At 39.3% G+C, this 25508-nt stretch overlaps 1 protein-coding gene across 9 annotated transcripts in view; it reads left to right on the forward strand.

Annotated features, from left to right (window-relative positions):
* Nucleotides 1-25508, forward strand: part of LOC127008130 (cadherin-23-like) — a 303940-nt gene that overhangs the window by 277364 nt on the left and 1068 nt on the right. For 2 of the 9 annotated variants that reach the window (XM_050879813.1, XM_050879789.1), the window contains exons 28-35: nt 271-425; nt 580-819; nt 1138-1323; nt 1634-1741; nt 2039-2269; nt 10967-11165; nt 12414-12561; nt 25358-25480. In XM_050879813.1, coding sequence (XP_050735770.1) covers nt 271-425; nt 580-819; nt 1138-1323; nt 1634-1741; nt 2039-2269; nt 10967-11165; nt 12414-12561; nt 25358-25480 — 1390 coding nt within the window. Of the gene's footprint in view, nt 1-270; nt 426-579; nt 820-1137; nt 1324-1633; nt 1742-2038; nt 2270-10966; nt 11166-12413; nt 12577-25357; nt 25481-25508 lie in introns of all 9 variants that reach the window. The other 7 variants (XM_050879779.1, XM_050879760.1, XM_050879805.1 and 4 more) reach the window with 6 other exon arrangements.

A 25508-nucleotide genomic window follows, 5' to 3' on the forward strand; every position in this document is an offset into this window, starting at 1 on the left:
CATGTCTTAGTTGGGAGCTGCATTATATTTTGTGATGTTAGTTACTGATGTGTCTCCTTTTTCTATGAAACTTGATAAAATCTGTATAAATGCTTCATACTGATTTTGTGATTAGGTTTAGTTTTATACAGATGTAGAATGAAACTTATATTGTTGCCATTTTTGTTTGAAAGTTAAGACTCAATTTTTGCAGATTCACATAGTAGTTTATATATTCAATTGCAACAGCAGTGGGTCCACAGAAATCTTTTATTTAATGACAATTTCCAGAACACAAGTCACCAGGCGCTGAGCGTTTCCGATTAGTGGACACTGTTGACCTAGATGATGAGGATGCAGAGAACAGTGCTCAAGTGTGTTACTTCATTGTCGGTGGAGATGAATATGATACCTTCAGTCTCGATCGCCTCACCCACGAACTGATGGTGAGGATATTCAGCGATTCTGGTTTCCAACAAAGAAATAAAAATTGTTGTGTAAAATTTTACAATCTTGAGTTTTCTGTGTGTAGTCATATGATGTGAATAACCCCTCAAATTTATTTATTTATTTATTATTGATAATGCAACTCCTCTACAGGCTATAAAGGAATTGGATCGTGAAGTGGAGGACCATTACACATTGCTTGTAAAGGCCACAGAAGACTGCCTCACCATGCCTGAGCCTGTCCCCTTCTTTGACCCAAGAGATGACACACTCCTTAAAGTACATGTCTTTGTGAACGACATAAATGACAACCCTCCCAGATTCACTAGAGAAGTGTTCACTGGTGGCATTACTACTGCCTCAGACTTTGGCCTTGAAGTCATGAGACTCACAGTAAGACAAATGAGATATTATATGTTTTGCCGGTGCTTTGAATGTCATTAACTGAATTTTTTGTTATATAGTATGAAAGAAAACACAAGGGATGACTCAGTTATAGTTTTCATCAAATGCTTATCTTCTTCATCAGCCAACAGTTAGGTTCACACAGGTTATTTTGCATTTACAGATTTGTGATTTGTATTCCATAATTGTATGTGCTTTATTAGTATCATGGCTAAGCTTTATATCTTTAAAGCAGCAGGATCTGATTGTTTTTTAGTGTCTTATGATACACATGAACAGAGTGGTTCTAGTGTGCTTTTTCTTCAGGCTTATGACCCAGATGCTGGAGAGAACAGTAGGCTGAGGTATTATATGGATGGTCGTGTTCAAGAAACCTTGTCAGAAAACTTGGACACAATTCGTCGTTCTCCCTTCCTTGTTGATCCTGTGACTGGGATTGTGAAGCTGAACTTTGACCCACAGAAGGGAATGAAAGGATACTTTGACTTCAAGGTAAGAATCACGGTGTAAACTGCAATGTTACTTTAAAGAAAAGTTTTAAACAAAATTAGTCATATATAGATATATATATATATATATATATATATATATATATATATAATATATATTATATATATATTATATATATAATATATATATAATATATATTATATATATATATATATATATATATATATATATATATATATATATATATATATATATATATATATATATATATATATATGAAACATTACCAAGTGTGAAAAATGTATTTCACTCCTTTAAATGACAAAAGATTTTTTTCATCTCCACCATAAAGGTATACGTTAATGACACAAGTGGCTGGGGTGACCGTGCAAGAGTGTTCATATATCTTCTTCGAGAGGACCAAAGAGTGCGGTTCATCCTCAGACAGTCACCAGATGAGGTTTGCCAATTTGCTTTGCCACATTACCTCCTTAAGTTATTTGTTTACTTTAACCTTTTCATGGCTATAATCACTATGGTTAACATTTTAATTAAGTTTATGGTGCCAACTTGAAATTGGGTTCAAAAGTTGCAAGATGTGTATTGGCATGATGTTTATTGGAAGCCCACTTAAATATACACTTGAATGGGCAGTCATTCTCTTTTTGTAACCTTTGTTTGGCTGCCTTGTGTAGGAATGGAGTTAAGATATTGATGGCATTACTCAAGAACCTTTTCTCACTAACATGATCACCAGCAGGTCAGAGAGCAGGTGGAGTATTTCCGGGATTACCTTGGAAACATTACTGGAGCAATTGTCAATGTTGATGATTTCCGAGTACATGAGAACCATGACGGCACAGTGGACAAGACGAAGACAGACCTCTACTTGCACCTGGTTGACCGCAGTGACAATTCTGTCCTGGAGGTGAAACAAGTCTTGGCCATGATAGACAAGAATGTGGAACATCTTGATCACCTTTTTAAGGTACATCAGTGTTGCATTTCAATAGTTTATTAGTTTTCCATTAATGTCAATGGAATTGTGATCAGCCATTGGATTAAACAGATATTTTATTTGTAGCTTAATTGCATTTTGGGGTTCTAAATCTACTGATATTCATATGTCCTCAGATTCTAGTCAACTCATTTATTTTGCACTGTAATGTGAATGACCATGATTTGACATAGGTGGCAGATGTGGTGGAGGTAATATTTAGAAAAATAATTAAATTTCAATCTTTGAATTCTATGTCTTGTAGGATTTCTAAACCAAGTCTTATATTAGCTCATAATTGTTTTGTAAATATATCTCAAAAAATGTGAAAAATGTTACGAGTCACTAAAAATAATACAGTAAACCCTTGATATAACGGACCCGCTTATAACGGATTTTGGATATAACAGCCAAGGTCAGATGGTCAGAAATCCACGGGGAGCGACCGAGAATAGTTTTTGAACCGGTAACTATATTAGCGTCTGCAAGCCACCTGGCCCTCCTCCCTTTATCTGCTGCCCCATCATTCGGTTACTGTAGTCTTTTTCAGCCCACCTGATGAAATATTTTCCTCCTCGTGGTTTGCATTCAGATAAAGAGCGTACTTATACCACAAGAAAGTCTTATGGATCAATCCAGGGGCAGGATTCATCATACCATTTACCAGACCATTTTTTTTTTTTTTTTTTTTTTTTTTTTTTTTTTTTTTCAGCAAAGGAGACAGCTCAAGGGCACAAAAAAGTAAACATTAATAAAAAAAAAAAGCCCGCTACTCGCTGCTCCTAAAAAGAATCCAAAGAAGTGGCCGAAAGATAAGTCAGTTTCGGGAGGAGAGGTGTCCTGATACCCTCCTCTTGAAAGAGTTCAAGTCGTAGGCAGATGGCGCCACTATAAACACTCGCCTGTGCCAGAACAGGCTGGGCCGACCATCAGGCCCCACCTGGAAGAAGCCTTGGGCCGACCATCAGGCCCCACCAGGAAGATGCCTACCGGCGCAACAGGCAACGACGTAAAAAAAAAAAAAAAAAAAAAAAAAAAGACCGGTCTGGTAAGTTTCACGGTATCTCCGCCCACCCGGTAAATTTGCATTCATCAACCACTTACCGGACCTGTGGTAAGGCCAAAAGTTACCACGGCTCCGAGCACCCGTAACTGAGTTACCGCAGGTGTGGTAAGTGGGTAGACACTGCCGGGGCTCATGTTCGGAGGCGATTTTGAGCCTTTGTATATTTTTACCTTGTGACGTGCCCTATACCATCAGAAGCAGAAAAGCATGCAGATTTAGGATCTGGGCTTATGAAGGCGATGTGATGAAAACCAGCTGAGGACGAAGGAGTTGAAGAGAAATAAGTGCAAGAAAATGTGTACTCCCTATTCATTTAACTCTGGTTTTCATATGTGTATTTACACATTATTGTTACAATTTTATGCTAGGGTGAAGCAGAATTTTCTCGGGAAGATGATGGTGGTCTCCATTTTTCTCAAAAATTAATGTTGGGGTCAAGAAACGGGGTGCGAGTGAGGTGTGTGAAGTCGTCGGTTTGGGATGAACTGGGGACACCCGTGCACGGCCTCAGGCCGGTTTCACTTGCAGGGCCGCAGTCTATAGTATGTAAGTCTGTGGAGCTGTCCACCCATACGACTTTTCCCTGCTTGTTAAAACGCTGCAGAGGGAACAATGTTCTCATCTGTGACAGTCACCTCCTGTCTCAAGTCTCCAATCTTGCTGTGGAGTTTGACGTCATAGAGTTTTGCTCTGACCTCCTCCACACTACTCACGAAGCCACTCACGCCATTCACCTCAGCAGCCATGCACAGCTTCCCAAACCCATTGCTTGGCTGCACCAGTGAGGCATGATGACAATGGCCCCCTAGCCAATTTTGGTTGCGAGGGGTGAGTATGGGCAAACAGTAGAATAATACCCAATCCTGTGACAGCGAGGCACGGTGCTGGCGTTAGCGATGGAAAACTATGAAGGTAACACAAAAATGTTCAGAATATAGGCTACATAAGCGAGTATATTTTTATTTCAAGGATAAATATACAAGTAACGTGTATTCATTCGTAAAAAACACATCTAATTGAGGGATTACTACGCTAATTATTTGTTTTAAGGCAGTCTTTACCCCTGTACAATACACGTCTTGATTTTGAAGTCTGTGTATTAGTAAACAAACGACACGTGAAAGCTGAAATACAGTATCAAAGGCCGCATGTGATTGGCTATCCAGCCCAACCAATCGTTGCTAGGGTGCGAGTTACTGGAGCGTTACCATACCATTGATGAATCCCGTGTTTGAAAGATGCCGCAGCTGTGGTAGCGCTCCAGTAAATGTGAGAGATACCGGAGGCGTGGCTGGTAAGATTGATGAATCCAGCCCCAGGACATTAATGTAATGAAAAATAGCCAAGTGTTTGTGAGTGTCAATACTGACACAGCTTAAGGAGTTCGAGGGGGTCTAAGCCCCCAGTTAGGTAAGTTAGGTTTGGTTAGTAAATTTAATCAGCATGCGGTGTGGGGTGCAGAAATACGTAGTGGGGGACAGGACACGGCGGTGTGCATGGTCCAATCCGTGGGCCAGTGTTGCGATAAATACCTCCTCGCAAAAAATAAGTCGCTCTGCTGTCCATCACACATGTGCACGAGGGGAGAAAACGGCAGGAAAAGCATTAGTTTGCCTGGTTTTGTTCTAGTTTGTCTACTTGTGATCTTTGTGAGGGTTGAGTGAAATGTAGAAACTGTAAGCAAGTAACTGTAAACTGCAGAGAGTGGCGGGTGTAAAACAGGCATTGAAAAGTCAATCATTTAATGATTTGTGACAGAAACAGTTATCAGATAATTTCATAACACCCTAAAAACTACCCCCCCCAAAAGTTTCATCTCCCAGTGTGAAATTGACGCACCTGTGAAATTTTACCCATATCCGTAACAATACGTCCCCTCACAGGGCCCCACTGCCAACCTGGTGGCCTCAATGCCTCGCAGTCCATCGCCTATAGGCGGCAATACAGCCGCGACGATCTAGTGGCTAGACCAGCTGGGTGCTCTCGGGAGCAAGTACGTTCACACGTGGGAGGAGCCACTGGAAACATCAAGATGTAAACTGCTAGTAAATGCAAGGGCATGAATTTATCCCAGACACCCCAAAAGGCTACTACCATGTCTTAAAACCACAATGAAACTAGTTTGGTCCATTAGCCTAATATTGTAGAAATACTTTAAGTAAACGAGTTTTATCATGAGTAGTATTGACTGTTTGATTGCTCATTGTTGCATTTAACAGCAAAGGAGAAGGGAGGAACATGCCATCACAGCCCCCAGGCATTACATAGTGTGATTATATAATACTATACACGAAAATAATCGTTCCTCACCTCCTTCGATATCTCACAAAAAGATAAACATTTCTCGTAATGTTGCTGCCACTCTCTCAAAAGTTATTTTGCGTAGACTCAGCTCCTCATACAGCTTATCTTGTGGGTCCCACAAGTATCTATGCTGCCTCACTTCTTCTAGTAATGCCACCTCGGCCTCCCGGCTCCAAATCTTGTTGTCTGTATCTGTTATTTCTTGTTTGATTGGCGCCGACATGTTGTACTCAGCCGCCAGTCGGCAATACAAGACAGACACGCTCAGCTGCAGAGAACTTGCCGCGAGAAGGGCTCCCAGACCCAAAATGCTGCCGAGCCTGTATTGCCAGACACGAATTGCCAGGTGTAAAGCCGCCTTAATGTGCTGTGCAGCTATACAGACAACGTACACACAACATACGCATTAAAAAAAAAAATATATATATATATATATATATATATATATATATATATATATATATATATATATATATATATATATATATATATATATATATACCTACATTTATTAGGTTCGTCAGTATATATATATATTTTTTTTAATTTTCGACGCTGATAACAGACTTTCGGCATTAATGGACTATAATCCCCCCAATTAGTCCGTTATATCAAGGGTTTACTGTATATTTTTTAGTCATGTAGTGGAATAAGCTACAGTTTGGTTTACCAGTCGGTTACAATAGGATATGTAGTCAGTCCCATGGATGAACATGAGAAAATCAGAAAATTTGTTAGGTAACCGACAGGATGTGTGAAGAACTGACTAAATATGAGTTATAATCATGTATCATTTGTTATTGGTCTAATTTCTTGTTAAACAACAGTAAAATTTACTGGACTCTGCTTAAGTAGCTTTTTGCATAGAATTTTGCTAATAGGTATGCCATTAGAGCATTCTTTTTTGGTGTTTACTTATTAGTTAAATAGTTTCTAGGTAGTCATTGCTACTGTGGTTGCCTTCTCTTGCTCTTACTGATATTTGTGAAGTGCAAATAAGGTGTTGGTGGCTGGAAATTTCTGAATGAAAGCAAAAAACTGCACTCAACATAGTTTTTAGTCCTTAGCATGTGGAATATTACTATATTGGGCTTACTGCACGGCTTTTTTCTAAATTGGTATAAGGGAAAATAGTGGTTACTCTTTCTAGAAACTTTAATTTAAGATAATACAGTAAACTACTGGATTTGTCACTGCTTCTCTTAACCCCTAAAGGACGAGTGACCCGCAGGCGGAAATATTGGTAGGTCCTGTATGAGAATGAGTGTCCCACCTGCGGACGACTCAATTTTCTTATATTTCCCTCGTTTCCTCATGACCTTCAGTATTGTTCTACACCTGAAATACACTAATGAACAACCTTTGGCCCAAATATATGCATACAAAGGCCTGAAGGCTCAGTCACACTGGTAGTTGTGATGGATAAGTTTTTTTCTCCCATTTTTGGCTTTGGCATACAAGGAAATTTCCACATAAGCCAAGTCCCTTACCTCATGTGCACACATAGGCCTTGTTTGTTTATTTCTAATTATTATTATTAGTTATTTCGTAAAATATGATTTTCATTTGTTATATTATAAATATCACATTCTTTTATGAAAAAATGTACTTGAAAAACTGATGTTTTTGCTGGAGTCGGTAGGAAGACACCTACCGAGTGGGCACCAGCCACTTCCGGTGAGGTATATATGGGAAGTGAGGAGGGCGCTGAAGCCCTCCAAAGACCTTTCCCATGTCCTCACTAACCATTTCTCTATTGTCTCATCAACACCAGAGAGTAGGGCAGCATGCTCTCTAAAGACAGATCCTCTCTCTATCCACACCACACTACATTCAAACAACACACACACCTTTTCCCAAAATTCAAAATGGCTTACAAAAACTCTGCCTCGGAGTCCCCCAGGGAGGGGACTGGTGTCTTGATAACTCCTCGAACCTCTTATCAATTTCTGCAACATTTGCGGTCTTCGTTCTAATTTTCATTCTTTGGAACACCATCTCTTCTCCTCTAAACCTCACCTTCTCTTCCTCACCAAAACACAGGTTTCTGAGGCTACTGACAGCAATCTCTACTCTGTTCCCTCCTACTATCTCTGTCCTAAATTTCAATCCAAAGCTGGATGTTGCGCCTATGTGCGCAACAACATCACTTGCTCTCGTGCCCACGACCTTGACTCTTCTGAATTTTCCACCATCTGGCTAAGACTTCATTGTCATTCTATTACCAAATACATCTGTGCTTTTATCTCTCACCTAACTCTGCTAACTATGTAAAATTCTTTGACAACTTGAACAAAAAGTGGAACACATCTTGACCCACTCTCCTTTCACTGAAATCTCCATCCTAGGAGATTTCAATGTTCACCACCAGCTTTGGCTTTCTTCCTCTCTCAATGACCAGCCTGGTGAACAAGCCAACAACTTTGCTCTCCTCAATGACCTAGAGCAGTTGGTTCAGCACCCGACACGTATTCCCGATAGTCTTGGAGACAGGCCCAACATACTAGACCTCTTCCTTACCTCTAACCCTTCTGCCTACTCTGTCAAACTGTTCTCTCCGTTGGACTCCTCCGATCACAACTTTATTTTTGTATCCTATCCTATCGCTCCTGTACACCCTCTGGACCCACCGAAAAGGCGATGCTTCTGGCATTTTGCTTCGGCTCGGTGGGACGACCTGAAGATGTACTTTTCCGATTTCCCATGGAATGATTATTGCTTCCAGGAGCAAGACCCCTCTGTGGGTGCCCAGTGCATCACAAAGGTGATCGTCTCTGGAATGGAGGCATACATTCCACGTACTTTCTCTACTCTTCATGCTAAAAAGCCTCGGTTTAATCATGCTTGTTCTCGTGCTGTCAAAGATAGAGAGGTAGCTCACAAAAGGTACCAGAGCCTTCGCACTCCTGCTAATCATGATCTTTACATTTCTGCCCAGAATCATGCCAAATCTACTCTCCAACTCACCAAAAACTCCTTCATTAATAGAAAATGCCAAAACCTTGCTTTTTCTAATTCTTCCCAGGACTTCTGGCATCTAGCCAAAAACATCTCCAACTTCACTTCTTCATCTTTCCCTCCTCTCCTTAGTCATGATAGCAGCACCACCGTCTCATCTATCTCTAATGTTGAATTCTTCTCTCAAACTTTCTCTAAAAACTCCACTCTAGACGATTCTGGGCATATTCCCCCTACTCATCCCCCCTCTGACTTCTTTATGCCTGCTATTAAGATTCTTAAGAATGATGTTTTCTGTGCCCTATCTGGCCTCAATCCTCAGAGGGCTTATGGACCTGATGGAGTGCCTCCTATTGTCCTTAAAAACTGTGCTTCCGTGCTGACACCCTGCCTGGTCAAACTCTTTTGGCTCTGCCTGTCAACATCTACTTTTCCTTCCTGCTGGAAGTATGCCTTCATACAGCCTGTGCCTAAGAAGAGTGACCGTTCCAATCCCTCAAACTACCGTCCTATAGCTTTACTTTCTTGTCTATCTACAGCTTTTGAATCGATCCTTAACCGGAAGATTCAAAAGCACCTTTCCACTTCTGACCTTCTATCTGATCGCCAGTATGGGTTCCGCAAGGGGCATTCTACTGGTGATCTCCTTGCCTTCCTAGCTGACTCTTGGTCATCCTCTCTTAGCCATTTCGGTGGAACCTTTGCTATTGCGCTGGACATATCAAAAGCCTTTGATAGGGTCTGGCACAAATCTTTGCTTTCCAAACTACCCTCCTACGGTTTCTATCCTTCTCTTTGTACCTTTATCTCCAGTTTCCTTTCTGACTGTTCTATTTCTGCTGTGGTAGACGGTCACTGTTCTTCCCCTAAACCTATTAACAGTGGTGTCCTGCAGGGCTCTGTCCTATCTCCCACTCTCTTTTTGTTGTTCATCGATGATCTTCTTTCCAAAACGAACTGTCCGATCCATTCTTATGCCGATGACTCCACTCTGCATTACTCAACTTCTTTTAATAGAAGACCCACTCAACAGGAACTAAACGATTCAAGGCTGGAGGCTGCAGAACACTTAGCCTCAGACCTTACTATTATTTCCGATTGGGGGCAAGAAGAACTTGGTGTCCTTCAATGCCTCAAAAACACAGTATCTCCACCTATCCACTCGACACAATGTTCCAGATATCTATCTCCTATTCTTGACAACACTCAGCTATCACCTCCTTCAACACTAAACATCCTCGGTTTATCCTTAACTCAAAATTTCAACTGGAAACTTCATATCTCTTCTCTTACTAAATCAGCTTCCTTGAATCTGGGAGTTCTGTACCGTCTCCGCCAGTTATTCTCGCCCGCACAGATGCTTTCCATTTATAGAGGCCTTATCTGCCCTCGTATGGAGTATGCATCTCATGTGTTGGGGGGGGTCCACTCACACAGCTCTCCTAGACAGAGTGGAGTCTAAGGCTCTTTGTTTCATCAGCTCTCCTCCTCTTATTGATAGTCGTCTACCTCCTAAAATCCACTGCCATGTTGCCTCTCTTTCTATCTTCTATCGATATTTTCATGCTGACTGCTCTTCTGATCTTGCTAACTGCATGCCTCCCTCCCCTCCCGCGGCCCTGCTGCACACGACTTTCTACTCATGTTCATCCCTATGCTGTCCAAACCCATTATGCAAAAGTTAACCAGCATCTCCATTCTTCCATCCCCTTCACTGGTAAGCTCTGGAACAGCTTTCCTTTGTCTGTATTTCCTCCTGCCTATGACTTGACCTCTTTCAAGAAGAGTGTATCAAGACACCTCTCCAGCCAAAATTGACCTCTCTTTTGTCTACTCTTTACTTTTATCTTTTATAGGAGCGGCGAGTAGCAATCTTTTTTTGTACTCTTTTCATTGCCCTTCAGCCGTGTCCTCTGATGTAAAAAAAAATCTCCGGAGTCACCCCTTCAATTTTTTTGCATCCCTTAGGGGTTAATAGGTAAAAAAGAGTAAATATATATTTAATCTACCTTCTTGGTTAGTAGATATATTTATCTGTAACACATAGAATGTATCTGATTAACATATGCTAAGATTAACTAGTATAACTTTTATTTTGCTGAAAAGTTGCTTAACTTCTTTTTAAGCTTGGTTGCTCAGCCATACGTAAGACAAGTTGAGTTTACTCAATCAGTATTCAAACATCTTACGCAACATATGCTGCTACCTCACATAAACGAGGTAGCGGCAGAAGCCACCTAAGCAGTTTGAATACTGGCTGGATCAACTTGGTTGCTATATTAGTGGTGGATTGAATTCCTCCAAGACTGCATGTTACCTAAGCATAATTATTACTAACATCTTCAACACTGTTGCCATAGGAATTAAATGTGTTGGACACCCAGCGTGCTGAGCTGATCACTGCTGGAGCCAAAGAAGAGGACTTGCTTTTCCTATGGCTGGTTGGAGTCATCGTCTTCCTCACACTGCTCCTCGTCCTCACTGTTGCACTCTGCCTGTCACAAAAAGCTCGCTATTCTAGACGGTTGAAAGCTGCCACTGCAACAGCATTTGGAGAATGTAAGTGAAAATTACTTAGTGTTCGATAAAGTTTGTATTTAATATGGATGGAGTTAACCCCTTCACTATGGCCGGGCGAAAACAGCGCTCCGCACCATATCCGAGATCGCCACGCACACCAAATTTCAAATGTCGTTATTGAATATAACAAGCTTTCAGCCATAAACTCAACATAATCATCATGTATTATATGTGAAAACATGCAGAATTAAATGGCGCATGTAAAGAAACTCACTACGGCCGGGCCAAAACAGCGCCCCGCGCCGTATCCAGGATCGCCGCGCGCGCCAAATTTCAAATGTTGCTATTGAATATAACAAGTTTTCAGCCATAAACTCAACATAATCATCATGTATTATATATATGAAAACATGCAGAAGTAAATGGTGCACATAAAGAAGCATAAATTAATTGATAATTTTGAGATGTAAGCATAAATATAAAGATTAAATAACTCTTATATTGGCTAAAGAGCGCCAGGACACAGTATGCACGTCCTCGGATATGGTATGGGGCACGCAAGGACACAGTATACACGTCCTCGTGTTGAAGGGGTTAAGGAGCTTTCTTTATCATGTAACTTTTTATTGGTCTATTTCAGCAAGATTAATATGTAATAAGTTAAAGATTTTGGAAAGCATCAGTAATTTGTAAGATATGTTCTGTATGTAAGACATGACTCTGGACTAGAAAAAAAATAAACTGATTGCTATGTCAAAATGTTAGGACAGATAGCAGTGGATAAAAATTAGACAAGTTCAAATTCATGAAGGAAAATTATATTATAAACTGGTACTAAACTAGGATAGTGAATGAATGGAGCAAGTTAAGCACAGATGATGCAAATATAACTAAAAAGTTTTGAATGAGAGCTAGATGTATTCATGAAAGGGGAGGAAAACTGATGAGTAACTTATTCTTAGGAGCTACCATGAGTAGGTAAAGGGGCTCCTTGCCTTCTAGCCTTCTTTTTCAATGAAGTCAATCATAATAAACTGAGTTAGGTGGCATAAACTGAAAGAGAATAAGTGACATGGTCTACTGAAAGGATATCCCTCAGATCTCTTACCATTGCATGTGTTCACATTGTTCATGTCATTACTAGTGGAAGTAGTCTTACAGCATGGCTTACAAAGAAGAATTTTCATGTACTTTGTCATAGTGTGAGATCAACATGATATGTGTATTACTAGATGTAGATAGTTTAATGGCACAATTATAATGATCACAATAGTGACCCTCCACTAGTAAGTTCACTGTCAACAGGCTCCCACGACCCGGGCCTGACCCGCTCCTCGGCTGTGCCCAACACCAACATTCACAGTGTTGAGGGCAGCAACCCCATCTGGATGTCAGGCTTTGACAATGACTGGTACAAGGATGAAGACTCCCTGAGGTATCAACAGTTTGTGTGAGTTTGGCATGGCTTTTTGTTTTAATTTTATGATTTATGTAGATTTTGTTTATTAATTTTATTTGAATATTATTAGTTTTGAAGCACAGGTAGTCCTCAACTTACAAAAATAATTGGTTTGTGAGTTGTTTTTTCTTAAGTCAGTCTTTTATCTTGCCGAGCCTTCATATCATTCACCAAGATAAACCTCCTCCCCTTAAACTTCTTTCTGTCTCATTTGCTCCTATTTTTATGCATAAATGGTTTGTGTAAACAAGAATAAATTCAAAGTGATGCATTTCAATATACTGTACAGTACTGTATAGGAAAAGGACAAGAATATGTAGTGAACTGTCTTCTCTACCTGGCTCCTGTGCTGCATCACCAACAATGTCAATTTTTAGATGCTGCTCGATGACTTCATTTTTTATTTGTGAAGAATTAAGTAATTGGTACAGCTTGCTTTACATGCTCCACAATATGTTATTCATCCATTAAAACTGTTCCTACAGTTGAGGGATTGAGTGCAAACACTTATGCCACATCACTCAGCTTCTTTCACTTAATTCGACAGCCCCAGGCTAAAGCAGTAATGTCATCATCTCACATGAGCTAGATTTTGTTGTTGTTGTTGTTGAATAGGCATTTGTCATTTCCTTTCTATTCTTAACCTTTAATATTTAGCATAGTAAATTACTTATCAAAGTCACTGCCACTACTTCCTTCTCATGATGCAATAGGCTAGAAGTGTGTAGGTACCACCAAGCCAATGTAGTAATTCTCTGTGCTGGAGGGGGTCTCTCCCTTTTCATGGGGGCTTCGTGGTGCAGTGGTTAGCACACTCGGCTCACAACCGAGAGAGCCCGGGTTCGATTTCCGGGTGGAGTGGAAAAATTTGGGCAGCTTTTCCGATACCCAACGCCCCTGTCCACCCAGCAGTGAATGTGAAGTGCGGCGACGGCCTGATGAGTGAGCCTCCCATAACCCATTCAGCGAATGGGGTACCTCTTTGGCCAACTCGGTAAGGAGTGGCTCTCCTGTCACGCTGGTCATGGGTTCAATCCCAGGCAGCCGGGGAATACCCTCTCCTTGTTGTGATTAATTTCTCGTGTGTTTCGATACACGTAGAGGACGTGTGGGACCGAGAGAGTAATAGAAAAAAGAGAATAGAAAATCTCTTCATTAACCTGCAGCGTCGGGTGGGGAATTTCGGCGGAAAGCCGGGTGGCGGAGTTCCGCCATCCGACGCGCACGGCTTGGCCAAAAATAGCACCTCTTCCCAACATCATATCTATGCCGTGCTGCGACGTAGACACTTCAAATTTATTTAATCGTGGAGAGGAAGGATTGGCGATGAAAAAACAATATAAGTTATTATGTTTTCGTTTGAAATTGCCACACGGGGCATTGATGAAAGACACCTATTTTACAAAATCTATCAGCACCGCCCGCGCGGTGCGAGGACGACAATAGTCCTCTAGCCCGACGCTTATGGGTTAAACTGGTGGCATACGGTGGGCATCCTATCCTGCGGTTCTGTTGAGTTTCCCCGAAGGGGTAACAGGTAGGATGGCCCATGCTCTCCGAGGTTGATAGAAAACGGGAAGTGTTAGAGGTATGTCTCTATGGAGACATTGTGAAATAGTGCACCAAAATGGGTCACTGTCTAAAGGTCTCAACACACAGAAATTAATCTACTTAGGGGGGAAAGCCGTGTAGTGCGGCAACGGCCTGATGAGTGAGCCTCCCATAACCCATTCAGCGAATGGGGTATCTCTTTGGCCGACTCGGTAAGGAGTGGCTCTCCCGTCACGCTGTTCGCGGGTTCAATCCCAGGCAGCCGGGGAATACCCTCTCCTTGTTGTGATTAATTTCTTGTGTGTTTCGATACACACAGAGGACGTGCGGGACCAAGAGAGTAATAGAAAAAAAAAGAGGAGAAAATCTCTTCATTAAAAATGGGTACCAGGTATTAATCGGGGGTTGTGTCCCGTCTCCTGGGATCTGTTCCCTTCTCCTATTATTCCTTCCCCTTCTGTCTCTCTCTGGCATATGACCACAGATGTTGTGCCGACTAAACGAAACTTTCCAACTTTTTTCTCCCTTTTCATTCTCTAAAGAGTCTTTATGACTAGACAGTCTTCCTTTGCTTGCCTTCCACACTTGCACACATCCCGCCCACTGCCCTGAATGTTATTATGCATAATGCATTAAGTTGGCTAATTGATACATTCATTACTTATTCACCTTAAACATTTGTATAAGTGAAGCCCTCTATCAGTATCATCCCTGGCAGCAAAGGGAAGGGCTTGGCATAAAACTGCTGTGATGGACTTGTGTGTTGCGCTGTGGGTGGCAGCAATGGCATGGAGATGAGTGAGGTAAACAGAGGCAGTGCATGTGACCCCTCCACACCCATGTGCTCATTCCGATATGCAGTCAGCACTCCATGGTGTTGTGGTTAGCACACATAACTATGAATCTGTGGGCCTGGGTTTGAATTGGAGTCAGTGCATTTGGCACACAGCCCACCCAGCTGTTCATCCTACCTTTCAGGATGGTAGCTACTGGCTACCTGGGGAAACCTGGGGAATGTAAACTGTGGTAACCTGGATGTTGCACTTGCCCTGTGTCCTGGGGTAATAGGTTTTCACCCACCACAGGCTCAAGGGCCAATGGGATGGAAATGAGCACTAAGGTCTTACAAAGCTATTGAGCATGCTCCCACCTTCCCTTATCTTGTTATCCTCTGGGTGTGGGTTTCAATCTGCAGTAGTCTCATGGAAAATTATGTAATATTTGCTAATAATCTAAGTATATCATCCTGTTTATTTTAAATCCCTTCTAGATTATATATCATAATTATATATCATATCTTAATACAATGTAAATACTATGCAAATTGTTTCTTCATATTATTTAAGGAATGATAAGATTGCGTCGGCCCAGAGAACTCGATGAATTTTACGGACATTAATTGTTGACATCACCTTTTTCCTTTGTTTCTTGATAATATTTTCCTTACTACAATCCCACATATTACCTAACTTTTCTAGTTTTATTAGCTTATTATATGTATCGTGTCTGGTATTTATGATATCAAATACATTATACTGCTTAGGATGGACTGCTGCTGTATGTACATGTACTGGCCCAGTCCTAGTTACAATGATGTAACCAATACAGTAAAGTTAGGGGCTTATGTTATAGCTGCTGTGATCTGGGTGCTCATCTGTCGCATTGGCCCTTGAGCCTGTGACGGGTGATAACCTATTACCTGGGGACACAGGGCCAGTATGACACGTGCATTACCACATATACCTTCTCAGGTTTCCCCAGATACCGATTTATCAACCTGTCCAAAATGGAGGATGAACAGTTGAGTGGGCAGCTGTGCACTGACAGTCCAGGCTGGGTGCATGCTAATCACTAAACTACTCAATACAAAAGCATAAACCCATAGATTCCTCTGAGTAGGTGTCCATGCAGGCCCCCTTCCCATCTTAAGTAGCTCATGTCAGGTGCCATTGACATGGTCAAGCCACAAATGCTGTGGGAGACCCCTTAGTTCCCTCCTCCCAGGATAGTCTCATACTGAAACAATGTGGTGAGCAGGCTGAACTTCTGGCTTATGATTCTGGCTTCTATGATTCTCCATATGTATTACTACTGATTTATTACCAAAGACATCAATGTGTCAAAATTAGTGGAGAAACAAGTGAACATTTTGAGATAAAAGTGAAATTAAGGCAGGGATGTGTCATATCACCATGGTTGTTCAGTATTTAAATGGATGGTGTTATTAGAGATATGAAGGGTAAAGTTGGGGAAGTTGAAGTAAAAATGTTCACTGAGGGAAAGAAGTGAGTACTGAATTCGATACTGTTTGCTGATGACACAGTGCTCATTCCAGAAAATGAAAGTGACTTACAAAATTTGGTCAGTGTTTTTGAGTGTCCGTAAAAGGAGAAAGCTGAAAGTAAATGTCAACAAAAGTAAAGTGATGGTTTGTGAACGAAGTAGAAGTGGGGTTGTAGATTTTGTATGCCCATATAGAGTGGGAATTGAATGTGAAAAAGAAAGCAAAATAATTTTGAATGGTGAAGAAATGGAGGAGGTCAATGAGTTTTAAGTACCTTGGATCAGTTATGTGTAAGCATGGTGGTATGGAGAGAGATGAGATTTGCATAGTTTTATGTGAAAAATCAGACCACACAGACCTCATGGTCCAGACTAGGTGGTCTGTCCTTAAACCTAAGTGATTCTACATTAATCAGATGGTTCCAAAACGTTGCATTTCATCTCTAGTTAATATTAAGTTGAAGGAAGTGATGGTCAACCTTGTTTTTAAAGGAATCAATCATGTTTTACAGTGGACCACTGAAGGTGGTGAAGAAAATTTTGGTGCAGTCTGAATTTACTCATCTACATTTGAGTTTTATGCCATTATTCCTCGTACACAAAGTGTCATAGATCATAAACAATGTTGATCTGTCTACATTCGTGAAACCATTAACCCACAGAAAGCGGCTCCCTAGTAGCAGAGCTCATCTTCTGAAGCGAGACTATGGTCTTCAAACTTCTGTGACAAATTATTCGAAAACTGTACCAATTTGCTTGTCTTGCTTTGTCTTAGCCGACAGTGAACTTGTTTTTCAAAACAATCCCATAATTACGGAATATTTCAAGTGTTTAGATAAACCGTGTGGCTAAACATGGAAGTATGCCACTGCCGCCTCCAAGATTTTGTGGGAAAACGAGGTTTGAGGGCACCCTAAAATAAATTTAAGTAGTGATCAAATCAAACACATGCTGATTTATAAAAAAGTTATATGATAATTTGCATCATAGAATATAATGTGGCTGGGAAAAGTCTAAAAAGCATATGGTAATTACAGACACATAATTCTTATTTCTTCCGGTAAGAATAAAAATATCACCTCTCTCTCTCACTTACAAAACTTTTTGTGTTGGATATATATATATATATATATATATATATATATATATATATATATATATATATATATATATAATATATATATATATATATATATATATATATATATATATATATATATATATATATATATATATATATATATATATATATATATATATATATATATATATATATATATATATATATATATATATTTGTAAAATTTATAAAAAGTTTTGATATATATATATATATATATATATATATATATATATATATATATATATATATATATATATATATATGTAAAATAATTATCGCTATATATATATATATATATATATATATATATATATATATATATATATATATATATATATATATTATATATTTGTAAAATAATTATCGCCCCCAATTCATATATATATATATACAGGAAATCCCCGATATACGAAAGCTCGATGTACGAAAATTCGGATATACGAAAGTGAAAAATATAGGACAATTTTCGGTTCACGAAAGACATGCTTCGCATATACGAAAGTACGACAGTTTCCGCGCCCACTGTTTCGTACCCGATGTCTATATCGGTCGCCGCGCGCCGTCAACAGCCTCACGCACACTCGCAGTGATTAGGCAGCAAGTGTCCATGTCCAGTCCCCTCCACTTCAACGCTCATCACTTAGCGTTGCCAGTTTGTGAACCCCTTGCTTCGACTCGAACAGTGTTGCCAAATTAGCGGTTTTCCCGCTAAATCTAGAGGTTTTGTTTGAAATGGGAAAATCTTAAAATTGACAGGAGTAACTGGCGGATTTTTAACTCCAATCTAGCGGCAAATTTTTATGGTTTCACCTATAATCTGGCGGATTTTTCATGCCATCCTAGCGGATTTGTAAATTTTGAGTTGGCAACACTGGACTCGAATCCGAAACACATCCCAGCCAGCGTGAGGAAACGTGAGGGTGATGGAGGGGTTGGGGGGCTTGCGGTGGTGTACTGTTTGGCACGTGTTTGCACGAGAGTCGAAACTGGCCTTTCACAGCTTGGGAAGTAAACATTGGCAATGTTAAGTGATGAGTTGTAGTGACGAGTTAGAGGGGATTGTCCTAACATATGTAATGCATTTCTATAACAGTAAAGGAACAGGAAATGGTAATTGTTTTTAATTATTTATGAGCCTTGCGTTTCATTGTATTGTGAGTAGTAAATTGCTTTTAAGCATAGTTATATTTAACTCTTTTTTTTTTTTGGTTTCTTAACCCTGCCTATTTATTAACAATCCTATGGGAAATTTATAATGGATATAATGAATATATATAATATAAATAAATAAATATAAAAGTGTTTTTTCTAGTCTAATATATATGTATATATATATATATATATATATATATATATATATATATATATATATATATATATATATATATATATATATATATATATATATATATATTATATAATATATATATATAGATATATATATATATATATATATATATATATATATTTATATATATATATATATATATATATATATATACCGCTTGTCAACGACATAATTCATATATATATATATATATATATATATATATATATATATATATATATATATATATATATATATATATATATATATATATATATATATATATATATATATATATATATATATATATATATATATATATATATATATATATATATATATATATATATATATATATATATATATATATATATATATATATATATATATATATATATATATATATATATATATATATATATATATATATATATATATATATATATATATATATATATATATATATATATATATATATATATATATATATATATATATATATATATATATATATATATATATATATATAAACATCAGTATCTCTTCATATATCTTTTCTACAACCCTTCAACAGTCATGGAAATGTTTTGAAAATCCAATTCAAGGACTTTTTTTTTACTCTTGAAAATAGGGGATAATGTTTACGAAAGCGCATCGCCTCCTCTGCTGGCCACGGCGACGCTGCAGCCGCCGCAGCCGCAAAATAGCTCCCAGAGGGCTTAGGGTCTGGGAGTATATTTAAACTACTCCAACCGAACTTTACGACCTACTAACGGGGGGGGGCTGCGCCCCCCTCATGTATAGGTGACTTATTTCAGCGAGGAGGTATTTCTCGCAACACCCGCTGCAGCGTCGCCATGACCAGCAGAGGAGGCGACGCACTTTCGTAAACATTCTCCCCTATTTTCAAGAGTAAAAAGAAAGTCCTGGAATTGGATTTTCAAAGCGTTTCCATGACTGTTGAAGGTTTGTAGAAAAGATATATGAAGAGATACTGATGTTTCATAAGGTAGGTAATGAGATACTGGCACGGACCTAAAGCGAATCTTAACCTATATATATATATATATATATATATATATATATATATATATATATATATATATATATATATATATATATATATATATATATATATCCCACACCATATATCCTTAAAACAGTTTTGAGCTATGATAGTGGGAACATTATTTATTCTTGGTTTATGTTTATATTCGTAGGGTAAAATGCTTTAAATTATCTATATAATAGAGTTTTTATTTAATCACCTTACAGATAAATTCCTTGCGATTCTAGAGGTATATAATATGTGCCTACTTATGAGTTTGTATGGGATGTAAACTGGATACCAAGCTGGTTTATGCAAGGTGCGCGGATAGACCACAAATGCTTCTCAACAAATGAGGTATTGGAAATAGGGTTAATCTGTTTTCCCTAGGTATGTTATAGATTATCGATCATCTGAAAAATTCTGTTTAACAGCATTTTTAAAGTACAATTATTATTATTGAAATCCATGAAAGAGCATCTGTATGGTGAATAGGCAGAAATTGAGCCGGTAATGAGACGTGAGGAGGGTAAAGATTATTATTAACAAATTTCAAAAACAAGGTCAAAGCACCAACCATTCAACAGTGACAAAGTTGCATGTTGAGGTTGGGTAGTAAAAACTAATTTAAAGAAACTTAGAAATGAGATGGGAGCTGTTGTTGGATGGACCACAGTGCTCAAAAAAATGGCAAAATGAAGAAAAAAAATATTAACAGTATTATCATTAAAAATAGCCCTACATTTCAAAAACAGACCAGTCTCTTGGGAAATCAAAGAAGCAGTTTTCCTAATGTGATGCTCAAAGGTTAACTTGGAATCTAATATTATCCTGAAAAATCTCTAAGTTACAAGAGTGGATTACTAGGTTGTCTATTAAGATGTCAGGTTGTGATGAAATGGTGGTCCATGACCAACCAAAAACAATAATAGTCTTGCAGGATTCAGTTTTATGCCCTAACGCTGACACTAAGAAAAATCAAATCAAGATATGCATTCAATTGAATGGCCACAAGAAACATACTATGAGGATCAGGAATAGAACTGAATAAAGAAGTATCATCAGTATGGGTCCATAGTTCTGTAGGGTCCTCAAAAGTGCATAGCACACTGAACTGATTTGAATGTCACTGCATATTCATGAGCACATGTCATTTCTTCAGTCTCTCGACATGAAACATAATGTGGTTACATTGTGAGATTCTTCTTGACATGAAGATTGAGTGTTGCAATCACAAATCTATGATCAGCTAAGAAGAAATTTAAACTCCAGAAAACTTTGCATTTCTAAAGGAACCTCAAAAGAGTGTTTATATGGATGTGCTCAAACGCCTTAGCTACCCATCTACCAGTGCTACAGGAAGTCTTGCAGCAGTAGTGCAGCTGTGGTCTCTGATACCAAAAACCTGCTATTCTCAACCTCCTGAATTATGTAATGTTCATGAAGAGGGAACTGTTGGTGTTCCTAGTACCAGAACCTTTGAGGACCAACATATAACTCATAGCCAATTCTGTCCATGCCAGTGGTACCATTAAAGTTGGCTAAGATAATGAGTGCATCCAGAGGGTGTGGCACAGGACTCATACGGAGTCAACTTTGGCATAGGACACCTCCTTGAAACAGAGGGTGTGGCACAGGACTCATACGGAGTCAACTTTGGCATAGGACACCTCCTTGAAACATGAGGAATTCATTCCAGACCCACAGCCATTACCAAAGACAGGAGATGTTCTACACCAAACTCTACTCCATATTATACTAGTGCCCCCTTGGGACACACTCTTTGCTTTAGGTGACTTTTATACTGCTACTGGTACTGACAGAGTTGGTTATGAGTTATGCATTAGTTCTCATAGCTCTTGTACAGAAACACCAACAGCTCTCTCCTGAATTTTTCAAAATCCAGGAGGACTTGCACGTTTTTGGTATCAGAAACTAGAGCTACACAGCTGGACTCAGTAATCCTAAGAAGATTGACAACAACCTTGTAAGCAATTGTTCGAGGATCCTTCAAAACAGCATGGTTTACCAGAGTGCAGAGTGCTCTCTGCAGCTGATCATAGGCTTGTTGCAATACTCAAGCTTCCAGTCAAGTCAAAAAGAATCTCAAATTGTAATGATACTGGCTTATCTTGAAAGACTAAAAGACTGCATGTGCCCATAAGTATGTGGTGACAATCTGAAATTATTGCATTGTGCTCAACCCTTGAGAGCCCTGTAGAACCGTGGGATACCCTCAAATGTGAAACTTTCAAGCTACAAAGGAGTGCATTGGAGAATGCCTGACATTGAGGAGTGGTTTTGGCTCAGGCGAGAAGCTGATAAATACCAAGAAGTTGTGCTTCCAGGCTTCCTGGAAATCAGAACCAATATATGGCTTTGTCATGTAGGACTAGAGCTCTCCTGAGGAGAGACAAGGAGAAGTATGTCTGGTGTCTCACTAAGGAAGCCGAGGGCCCTTTCCAATTGTATGAACAGCAACTTACCTACTGAAGAAGCTCTGTTCCAAGCCTCCCTCCCTCTCAAGTTTGTATTATCTAAACAGCAATGGTTGCCTCATCCCAGACATGGGTAGGCAAAGGGCTTTTTGGGCTGAGTACTTTCAGCAGTTGTACATAGTAGCTCAATGCCAACTGATGGGGTACAAACAGCGAGTGCCGATCCATCCCTTGACAAAAGTACACTCCATTTTTGACAAGGTCAGAGAGGCTGTGGCAAGGTTCTGGGATGGGAAGGCACCTGGTACACCTGTCCCCCTTTCTTCGCCGGTGTTTTGGGACACAGACCCCCACGAATATTTGGTGGGCCCTCCCGAAAAGCCTCTGGTCCTGAAAAAAAAAAATGCACAAACTGTACCTCAAAAAAGCATTTCCATTATCTGAAAGGAGCACAAAATGTCACAAATATCATCATTCATCAGCAACACATACTACAAACTGTACTGTAATTTATGTAACCTTCCAACAAATATATAATCATTATCTGACTTAATTTTCGTTTTCAACTTTTGGTGCTTAAGCATACCATACCATGGGAATTATTTACAAGTGGATGCTTCTTTCAATAAAAGTTTAAACAGGTTGAAAACTCTTTATCTAAAATTCCAATATCCAAAAAACCTACAAAATACGAAAGTTTTTTGAATGGTGACATGACGCATCACAAATGGAAAATTCCACAAAACAACCCGTTCCCTTTTCCCGTTTTCTTCCTCTTTCCATCATAATAAGACACAATGGCTATTTAAAATGTTTCTAAGACCATATTTACTTTATTCTCTCTTTTTACATCTAAGTGATAAAGGCATTTTTGTTGATATTAAAGGTTTTAATTTTTTAAGGTAACCCGTACTAAATCGTAATCTGGGAACTTATTTCATTGTTTGCTTCACATTTACATCCAAGGTAACTCTGCTGTTTAACATCTTGTTATCTATGAGGAGGAGATTGAGACAGGAGGAAAGCAAGGAAAAATATGGGGCAGAGACAGACAGGAACGAAGGACAGAATGGAGGAATGAGGGAAAGTCAAGACTGTCTTGCCATATCTGCTGAATGCTTTAGATATTAAGGATGGGAAGATAAGAAAAAAACAGATGGAATGAGAAGGGCAGAGATCGACACGCCAATCCTCATCGACAGAACCGACAGAGCCGATAAATTTGTTCTGTCAGCTCCCTCTTCATGGGCTGTCAACCGACAAGGGCCCATGGTCCCTCCATGGAGGGACAAATCTAGATGTTGATGGATGAATGAATGCGGAGGAGGGAGGAAGATAAATAAAGAAGGAAGGAAAGAAGGGAGGAGAAGGGAGGTCTGGCAGTCCCGGGCATCAGTGCTGCTGGGAAAATTCATCATACCGCCCACACTTTTCAAGTCTGTCAAAGAGTGTATATCTCATCATTTTATAAAGGAAATTATTTTTCTTACTCGCAAAGTTACATTTCAAGTTGCAAAAACACGATTTATCAGCATTTATAAATCAAACTGTCGTCACAGTAACACCTTCGCTCGTTACTCATTATGATTACCACGTGTAGTGTGTTCTGTGGTGTAAAAGATATTATGGAAAATGTCAAAAATGCCAAAATCCGAAAAAAATCCAAAATCCATGATATTGTCGGTCCCTGGAACTTTGGATAAGGGATTTTCACCCTGTACATATATAACTATGAAACAAGTAATAATAACTGGTTCAGCTGATCTCAAACAAATGAGGTATATTCATTCATAGCAGGTGTCACCAGCGATAAGATCACAGGGCCCATGAAGCTTGAGCTATTCTTTCAATTATTGTAAATTACCTGTGTTTCTCTGGGACTCGCAACAATTACACTTCAATATGCAACACTATCGTTAATAAACATGTAGCTGATCATTCTCGTTTAAATTATTGGTAAACGAGAGAAAATATAAATGCTGTCCGGCAGCCTCTCCTCATCCAAAATCATTCTTGCATAAAGACCTGTGAAATCAAGCAGAAATGAGCTTCTAAAAAATATTCTTTACATTACATTATATGTTGAGTACCTGCTTTGGGTGCATCAGTGTCGCCTTCGGCGAAATTTATCAAAAACATTTGGGCGCCAGGCATCTCCACAGAAAGCAACCCTCCTTTGTTTTTTGTCCTTGTGTGACATTGGTTTCCGTCCAATAGTGTTTACCTCCACCCACAACTTCTGGCCTTAAACACCACCTTTGACCTGCCCATGCTCCTGGTAGCGGCAGGCCCCCACCCAAGGTCTTGGTTCATCTCACCCAACAACCAGCAGTCAGTGCCAGTCACTTGAGGGCGGAGTATATTATGCTGGGAGCGGAAGCCAGTGACTTTGCAGAGACACAAACACCTGCTGGCCTTCCTGTGTTGGGGGTGGGGGGTTGTCGAGATGCCTGACCAGCCCTGACCCTCTAATATTTTTGATAAATTTCACCGAAGGCAACACTGATACACCCACAGCAGGTACTCAGCAAATATTGCAATGTACATAGAATTTTTTTTAAAAAGTCAATTTTAATGGTATTAAAAAATAATACGTACATCGTACGTATCTGACGCTGTACGGGTTAACATAGCTGTCAACATCCTGTCTGGTGCCTAGCAACAAACATTTTTCATCAAGTAAAATACCAGTCACATAATAATGTTTTTAATGATAAATGTTTGGCACAATGAAAAAAAAATCATAGTACAGCCAGACTGTATTTTTCCTACTCAGATCTTTTTACTTTAATTACACATAACTGTGGGTACATACTGTAATTCATATTTGGAATGAAGAGTTCATTCCTACATGGGACTGGGTAGCAAGGTAAAGTGTATGTAGCAATGTGAGGGGAAGGTTATTTTTTTATGAAGCTACCCTTGAGGCTGAGGGGGCCAATTCTATAAACAGAATTGCAGGAAGAAATCAAAGTTTATATTTTCTAATTACATTCTTACAGCCACCAAAGCGAGGGAAATGACAGTTTGGATGACAACGCAGTGGATCCTCACAGCCTCTCCCCTCGTGGTGACCGTGACATGCCTTACATCACCCAAAGCAATGTCCCTAACCCATTGTCAAGGTGAGGGACATATTTGAGACATGTTTCC

This window comes from Eriocheir sinensis, chromosome 4 (assembly GCF_024679095.1).
Source record: "Eriocheir sinensis breed Jianghai 21 chromosome 4, ASM2467909v1, whole genome shotgun sequence".
Taxonomy (NCBI): Eukaryota; Metazoa; Arthropoda; class Malacostraca; order Decapoda; family Varunidae; genus Eriocheir; species Eriocheir sinensis.